Genomic DNA, 8,463 nt, shown 5'->3' with positions numbered 1-8,463 from the left:
TATATATATATATATATATATATATTGACAGCAGAAGCTTTTGCTGCCGCTGATGATGATGCTTCAAAGCGATACCGACAGAGCAGGAAGTAGCAGCTCCAACTGTACCGCACTAAGAGTATTATAAACTGTCTCTACAAGGAGACATCCCGTAGAAATCAGCACGGGTAAGATTTTATATGGTAAAGACATTAAACCCTAATTTACTAGTGTCTGCAGGCAGCAGACAAAGCAGATAATGCTGCATACAGCAGACACAGCTGCGAAAATGGCATGCAGCAGCAAATGCAGCATGCAGCAGACACAGCAGCTAATGCTGCATGCAGCAGCTAATGCTGCATGCAGCGGCTAGTGATGCATGCAGCAGCAGCAGAGACGGAAGTAAATGTTAACTACTAGAGACGTGGCCCATGGAGGGTGGGAGGGCAGTGAGTTGCTGGCGGCGCTGCAGCTGCAAACGGGGAGTCTCCCACCCTGCTGCTGCAGGGGCAGCAGCAGTTGCTGCTGCTGCTGCTGCTGTTGCTGCAGTGTCTGTTTGTGGGGCCCCTGACGCCCCCTGGCCCCTATGTATCGTCCTCCTTGCACTTGTTGTTGCAGCAGCAGCAAACGCTGCTGTCTGCTGCTCTTTTGCTGCAACTCGAAGGTCAGCAGGGTTTTGGTTGCTGCTGGGCTGAGCTTCGGCGAGAAGGGGGTTTCCCCCAGGGGCCCCCTTGGTACCGCTTGCTGCAGGCCATGGATAGTGCGAGGGCCCCGTAAACCCTAACACAGAGATATCTCCTACCTGCAGCCCCGATTGTAGACGCATAAATACCTCTGATGAGCCAGAACAAAGCCGCTCAGGGGGCCCCTCTATTACTGTTGATGGGTCTCCAGGGGCAGCAGCAAGTGCTGCTGCAGGCAGATGACAAACGTTCTGTTGCTGTTGCTGCTGTTGCTGCTGCAACGGTGGCGGCAGCGGAGACGGCTCTGCTGCGGCAGCGGCTGCTGCGTAGTTAGCAGGCACTGGGTCAAAAACTACGTGGGGAATCGCCCCTGCTGCTGTTGCGTTTGTTGGTGTTGTTGCTGCTGCTGCTGCTGCTGCTGGTGTAGTTGCGGTCGAGGCTCCAGCCTCTGCTGCAACGCAGTTTTCGCTGCTGCTTAAATGCAAAGCCGCCGTTGATATTTCAGCAGCAGTGGGGGGGAGGATCGTGCTGCTGTGGCTGGGCTGCTGCTGCATCCTGCCTGCTGCGGCAGCAGCAGCAAACAAGGGGCCTCCAGAGGCACCTAGTGAGGCCCCTAAGGGAGCCCTTACGGGCACCCCCAAGGAAGCCCCTACAGGGGCCCCCAAGGGGGCCCCTACGGGAGGGGCTAGGAGGGTATCTTGCAGGACGGTCCCGAGGGGCCCCCGGGGGGCCGAGTTAGCCATTAGATATTTGGCTCTGTTCGTGAAGGCGGAGAGGGCGAGACGGACGCACCTGCAAAAACCAGCGGAGACTGCCATGTGACGGTTTGCGTGCGGCAGCATCCGAGGCAGCAGCGGCAGCAGCAGCAGCAGAAGCAGCAACAGCAGCAGCAGCAGAGAGAGGTCCAACTCACCTTGCTGTGGCGTTCCAGGTCTTCAGCTTCAGAGATACAATGCAGCGCTGGCTCTCGCCAGCAGCGGGGTTGCTGACGCTGCAAGGGAGTGCAGCAGCAGCAGCAGCAGGAGCACCGGCCGCAGCAGCAACTGCTGCTGCTGTCGCTGGCGTCGGGGCTGGCTGGTCTGCTGCTGCTAGCCGGAGGAGCTGTCCCTCCGCCTCTAGGGGTTTCCTCAGGAGGGCCAAGTGCCTCCTTTGCTGGTTCAGATAGCTGAGACAGATAGATATAAGCTGCTGCTCTAGTTGCTGCTGTTGCTGCTGCTGTAGCTGCTGCTGCTGCTGCTGCTGCTGCGGCTGCGGCTCCTCTGCCTTGACCCGATGCGAAGCAAAAAATGAAAAGACAGACATCGAGCCATCGCAATCAACTCCATTCGATGCAGTGGCCGATGCTGCTTGTGCTGCTTGTGCTGCTTGTGCTGCTGCTGCTTCTGCTGCTGCAAGCAACACACTCCGCAGCAAACATGTGAACTGTCAGTTGCATGCAATTCATGCCAGCCTAAGGGGGGTTCTTGTGGATGCTGTGGTTTGCTGCTGCTGCTGCTGTTGCTGCTGCTGCTGGTGCTGTTGCTGCTGGTGAGATGAAGGGACCCACCTTTAGCGGTCTTCTCTTCAATCTGTCTCTCCATCTCTTCCAGCTTTAGTTTCTGCTGCGCCAGTTGTTCTGCTGTCTGTTGCTGCTGCTGCTGCTGCTGCTGCAGCACTTGCTCCTTGATCTGCTGCTGCTGCTGCTGCTCTTGCATGCGTTTCTCTCGTATGGCGGTCTCCTCCTCGAGCTGCTGTAGCTGACTGCGTCGTTGATTAAGCTGCTGTTCTTGCTGCTGCTGCTGCTGTTCGCGGGTCTTTAGTTCCTCCATTTGCTGCTGCAGCTGCAGCTGCTGCTGCTGCAGCAGCTCCCGCTGCCGCTGCTGCTCTGCCACCTGACTATCGAAGTCTGCTACGACCTGCTGGTGTCTCAACAGCTGCTGCTCGAGTAACTGCTGCCTCATCTGCAGCATAAGTTCTTGGTGTTGCAGTTGTTGTCGTTCTTGGTGTTGCTTCATTTGCTGTTGCTGTTGCTGCTGCTGCTGCAGCTGCTGCTGCAGCACTTCCCGCTGTCGCTGCTGCGCCTCCCGCAGCTGCAACTCCTGCTGCAGCCGGCGTTGCAGCTCGTGCTGCATTTCCAGTTGCTCCCGCTGCTGACTGAGGCTTTCTTCCTTTTGGTTTGCAAGGGCTAAGAGGCTCTGTGCCTTTTGCTGCTGATGCAGCGCTTGCTGCAGTTGCTGCTGCGCCTCCTGCTTCTCCTGTATTGCCTCCCGCTGCAACTCCTCAGCCACGCGCTGCTGCCGCTGCAACTCCTCAGCCTGAGCAGCTAATGCCTGCAGCATCTGCGCTTCCTGCTGTTGGTGCTGCCCCTGATGCAGTTGCTGTGTATGGCCAGTGGCTATGGCAATGGAGTGTGCTTCCCTGTTTTCATCAGCTGCGGTTCCTGCTGATGCAGCAGCAGCAGCATCAGCTGTTGCTGCTGCAGCATCTGTTGCGGCTACTGCAGCAGCAGCCCGCTGCGGCGTTGGAGGAGCTCCAGGGGCTGCTGGACGCTGACGGTTGTGAGACGGCTGCAACATAGCGCCGTCCCCCCCCTCTGTTTCTGTGCTTGTTTGCTGCCGTTTGCTGCGGCTTCTGCTGCTGCCTCTTCTACGGGTGTCTGGGAGTAGCGTTGGCTCTGCTGCTTCTTGGGGCAGCCACTGCTGCATTTGCTTTGCCAGCTGCGTCTGCTGCAGCAACGCAGCATAGCCCGGCAGCGACTGCATGCAGCCAGCGACAGCTAAGCCTGCTGCTTGAATAGCACGTGTAGAGAAATAACGAGCGGCAGCTTTTGCTCTCTCCATATCCCCCTTCTCGCTGCAGGTGCTGCTGCTGCTGCTGCTGCTGATGCGGCTATTGCACCGCAGCGCCAACGCACTGCGGGAAAGACCCCCTCCTGCTGTTGCTACGGCTGCTGCTGCTGCTGGCGTTGCTGTTGCTGCTGCAGATGATGATGTTGCTGGTCCGGCTGGCGCTGCTGCAGCAGTTCCATTCCCTGTCCTTGTTGCTGTACCGACGCTCTTGCTGCTGCCGCTCATGCTGCTGCTGCTCGTGCTGNCAGGGAGCGGGAGGCGTCGGAAGCGACGCTCGGTAGCGACCGAAAGCCGGAAGGAGACACAAGGGGCCTCCTCGTGGGGCCCACCTGGGGTCCCCCAACCATGGGGCCCTCCGGGGCTCCCCCGCCAAAGGGGCCCCGCAGGAGCCCCTCCCCCATAGGGTCACCGGGGTTGCCACCCAGGGGTCCCCCCGAGGGGAGACTAGGTGAGAGTGGTGCTTCACCGTCTTCCAGTTCTGTTGCATGGTTTGCTGCCATCTCTGCAACCAAAGCGAAATAAGCTGCTCGCTGTGCTGCCTCTTCGGGGCTTAGGAACTCGCCCTCCTCCCGCAGCAGATCCCCGGAGACAACCCCAGGATGATCCCAGGAGACGATCCCAGGGCTGCCTCCGGGGACGACCCCAAGACTGTCCCCTGGGACGATGCCAGGTCCATTCCCAGATACGATCCCAACAGGTTCGCCGGAGACGATCCCCAGACTATCCCGGGAGAGGATCCCAAGGCGATCCCCGGAGACGATCCCAGGGCGCTCACGGGCAACGATCTCCAGGCGATCCTCGGACTGTCTCAGGGTCTGCGGTCCCTCTTCTGCAGGAGTTATCTCCTCGACGGCAGTGGATGGTATAATGCGCAGCAGGTTTTTCTTTTGCTGCTGATCTGCTTCTGGTTTGCTGCTGCGGCAGACGCGAGGCAGAGGCGCTGCTTGCAGCAGCTGCAGGGGACTAAGGGACCCCACAATTTCTCCTTCTTGGCTTTGGAGGCCATCAGGAGACAAACTGCAGTGCGAGGGACTATGCATGCAACTCAACTCACCAGAAGACACACCCTGCTGTTGCTCCGACAGTTGCTGCTTCTGCTGCTGCTGCTGCGCAAGATGTGAGTGTTGCACGCCGTCGTGGGTCTGCTGCTGCCGCTGCTGGCGCTGCTCTTCGACCTCCAGGGCCCCCAGCTGCTGCTGCTGTTGTTGCTGGTGTTTTTGTTGCTGCATCTGCCGCTCATGCATTCGTGCTTGCCCGATTTGATGTTGCTGCTGCAGCTGCTGCAGCTGCTGCTCTTGTTGCAGGTGCTGCCATTCCCGTTGTTGCTGTTGCATCTCTTTCTGGTGCTTCGTCTCATCCGTAGTTTGTGGTTGCCGCTGCACTTGGTGCTGCACTTGGTGCTGCCCTTGCTGCTGCACCTCCTGGTGCAGTTGTTTTTGCTGCTGCAGCTGTTCCTCTCGCTGCTGCTGCCGGATTTGCAGCTCCTGCTGCCGCAGTTCCTGCAGTCGCCATTGCTGCTGTGGATGCTGCTGCTGCTGCTCTTGTAGCTTTTCCAGCTGTGGCTGTAGCTGCTGCTGCTGTTGAATATGCTGCTGCTCGTGTTGCTGTTCCATAGTGGGCAGGCATTTTGCTTGGTTGTGCTGTTGCTCCTTGTCTGCCTCATTTTGTTGCGGTTGCTGTTGCTGCTGCGTTTCCCACAGCTCGAGGCTTTGAAGAAGCTCTTGTGTGTGCGTGTGATGCTGCTGCTGTTGCTTTTTGGGGTGTTGCTCGGACATTTTTTGCTGCAGCAGAAGCTCTTCATTGATTGCCGATGCCTCTTCTTCCTGCAGCTGCTGCTGCGTCGCAGCATCCTGCAGCGGCAGATGCAGCGGCTGCTGCTGCAGGTGCTTCTCCTGCTGTTGCTGCTCCTGCTGCTGTTGCTGCACCTGCTGCTTCAGGGGCTCCTCTTGATCCCGGTGCTGCCGCGGCTGCTGCAGCAGCTGGGACCGTTCCTGCATTTCACTTTGGAGGTCCAGCAGCGGCTGCTGCTGTTGCTGCTGCTGCTGCTGCTGCGTCTCGTTGCTTGGTTCTGCAGTGCGTTCGTGTGTGTCAAGGTCTTGCAGCTGCAGCTGCTCAATGCTGCTTCTGCTGCCGTTGCTGCAGGGGGAAACGGAATCTCGTGTCTCCTTTATATCTCCTAGCCTAGCCAGCCTGAAGCTGTGTTCGCTGCTGCTGCTGCTGCTGCTGCTTGTGAGGCTGTTGTCTTCTTGCTTGGGTGTTTGCTGCTCTTCTGCAGCATCTGTATCCTCCAATTTGTCTCTGGAGTTTGTGTCTGCTTCTGTGCCTCCTTTTCTGTCTCCCTTGTCTCCTTTCCTCTCCCCGTCTCCCTCTCTGGCGGCTTCATTGTCTCCCTCTCTGTATTCTTCTCTCTTTACATCTCTCTCTCCTTCTTTGTGGCATTTTCTGTCTCCTCTGACTTCTCTGTCTCCTTCTGTGCCAGCTGCTACGGGCCGCGGCAAGCAGGAGAAAGGAGACCGCTGAGAAGAGAGACAGCCAGGTGTCTCTACGCCCCAATTTTCTGCTGTTGCATGCATGCTATCTGTGCAGTTGTCCGTACACTGCATTTCTGCACTTGCTGCTGCATATTCTCCTTCAAACGGCGATCCCCAAACGTTCCCAACTGCTCGCTGCAGCGGCGCTGTGCTGCTGCTTCTGCTGCTGCCCTCGCTGCTACTGCTGCGTCTGCTGCTGCTGTCGCTGCTGCTGCTGCTGCTGCTACCGGTTAGGCCAGCAGCAAGCAGCAACCCCTTGCCTTGAGCAGCAACGTGCGAGGTCTCCGGTGTATCCGCAGCTCCTGAGGTGATGTCTACATTTGCTGCTTCTGCACTCATCGTGTATAGGGGACTATAATGCAATAAAATGCATATTATTTATTGTCTCCTCTCTACTAGTACATATTAATTACTATTATCTCCTTGTATCTATAAACAAGTCTAGTTATTGTTAGTATTTGTTATAATCCATGTGTCTTTGTTATTACTCTTCTCGCCTCAGAAGACTGCGCTGGAGCGGCCTGAACCGGCACACAGGCAGTGAGCTGCTGCCGCAGGAGCTGATGCTGCTGCTCTAGCTGCTGCAGCTGCTGCTGTCTTTGTTGTTGCTTCTGCAAAGACCTCGGGTCCTCCCCCTAGGCTGTGTTTTCGTTGGTCCTTTAGCAGAGACAGCGATCGTCACCTCAGCAGAAACGCGTGCCGCAGCAGTAGCAGCAGCAACGGAGCAAATTAACTGCTTAAGAGCAGGGCGTTACAGCGGTTCTATGATATATTTGTCTGCGTTGTCCGTTAGACGACGACGGCCACAAAGAAAACGAGGAGGAGACAGAAGAAAAACAAAAGAAAAACAAAAGAAAGACTGACAGCTCCAATCGCCTTGTGCATCGCGTGAGGTCCCTGTGCTTTTTCTCTCTTTTTGTTTTGTTGCTGTTGTCTCTGCATTTGAGACAGATGGAAAAACAAAGGCAACAACTGTCAGTCGCTATGTCTGTATACACAGACACATTTATGTGCTGCAGCTGCTACTTTTATACATATATAAACATATCTATATATAATTGAATGCATGCGTACATGCATTTATATGCTTATGCAGTGTATGTACGTACACTGCAACAAATGTTTAACTATATATATTATTACTACCTACTGTGCTGGTGTGCATTCAGGCGGCAGCCCCGGGCGATGCATGCAGCGTGATGTATTAACATTAAAAACAATAAAGTGTATCAAATTGAGATATAAATAATGAACAAACAAATAACAGAAAGAGGGAATCTGAGCAGAGACAAACAAAACAAATGCCGCCCGTACCCTGAACTGCATGTACACCACAACCCCCTGGGGTGACGCTACAGGTGCCTCTGCTCTACCTATATTTTATCTTTTTGTTTTTTAGTACATCAGTTAAATATTGGTAAATAACAATAAACAAGCAGAACAAAACAACAGATCTGTTGCCAGAAAGCCAAACGCAACAACAGCAGCAGCAGCAGCTGTAGCAGCAGCAGCAGCAGCCGCTGCAGCAGCTGCTGCTGCTGCCTGTGAGGCGGCGACGGGGCTTTAAGGAGCAGGCCATAGAGCGCTTGGCTACAGATTGTTTGTGCGTTAGTTTATTTTGGGTTTCTGTTTGCTAATTCATTACAGGAGCATTTTATTTGTTTTTATTTTGTTTATTATTTCTATTTCCCCCTGAAGATCGTCTAAGATGGTGGTAGGCGAATGAGCAGCTGTACATACAGCTGGCTGTTGTGTCTCTCTGTCATGCTCTGCCTACTGATGCTTTCATCTTTCCGGTGTATGCAGAGGTGTGTGCATGCAGTTGCTGCTGCTGTTGCTGCTGCGTGAATCTATGAACAATCCCCTGACTGACAGACACAACAACAACAGCAACAGCAGCAGACAGGCACGCAGCGGGCCGGGGGCGGCCTGTCTACCGCTGTTTTTCTTTCTCTGTTTGCTTCTTCGAAATGTCTTTGTATTGAATGCATGCAAAACAGAGAATTCATGAAGCCTACTCCGCTGCTGCTGCTGCTGCTGCTGGGTCGGGCATCAACGCTGTTATGCCGCAGCTCTCGTTGCGGTTTCTCTCTGGCTCTACGGCCTCCCTATTAAGGGCGTAGGGTTTAGGCTTTTGGGAGGTGGAAGGCGGTCTGGGGCAGGCGTGTTTCTCTGCGCTCTATGGTTTAGGGATTGGGGTTTAGGGTTTAGGTCTTGTCTCTGCATTTCCCCGTCATTGTCTTCTTCATGTGCTTGTGTTGAGCGTTGCTGTGCTGCTGCATGCATGGATACATGCATGCATGCAAGCAGACGCTTGCATGTGTGTATCTATACGTGCGTGCATGCAAGCAGGCGCATGGATGCATACATGCATTCATGCATGAATTCGTTTGTTACCCTTTTCAAACTGTGTGCCTCATTCCCTCCGCCCGTATGCATGCA

At 55.2% G+C, this 8,463-nt stretch overlaps 1 protein-coding gene across 1 annotated transcript; it reads right to left on the bottom strand.

Annotated features, from left to right (window-relative positions):
- Window positions 1–388: 388 nt before the first annotated feature.
- On the bottom strand, window positions 389–6,360 carry EMH_0098010 (uncharacterized protein; the record flags this gene model as incomplete). The annotated part of the gene is made up of 4 exons (XM_013495209.1): window positions 389–1,454; window positions 1,576–2,050; window positions 2,209–3,397; window positions 3,820–6,360. 4 exons carry the CDS (start codon window positions 6,358–6,360, stop codon window positions 389–391), a joined length of 5,271 nt encoding a protein of 1,756 aa, XP_013350663.1.
- Window positions 6,361–8,463: the final 2,103 nt, after the last annotated feature.

Source organism: Eimeria mitis, genomic scaffold, assembly GCF_000499745.2.
Source record: "Eimeria mitis Houghton genomic scaffold, Emh_scaff147, whole genome shotgun sequence".
Classification (NCBI taxonomy): domain Eukaryota; phylum Apicomplexa; class Conoidasida; order Eucoccidiorida; family Eimeriidae; genus Eimeria; species Eimeria mitis.
Note: the sequence above shows the minus strand (reverse complement) of the source record. Positions and strands in the feature narration are given on the sequence as shown.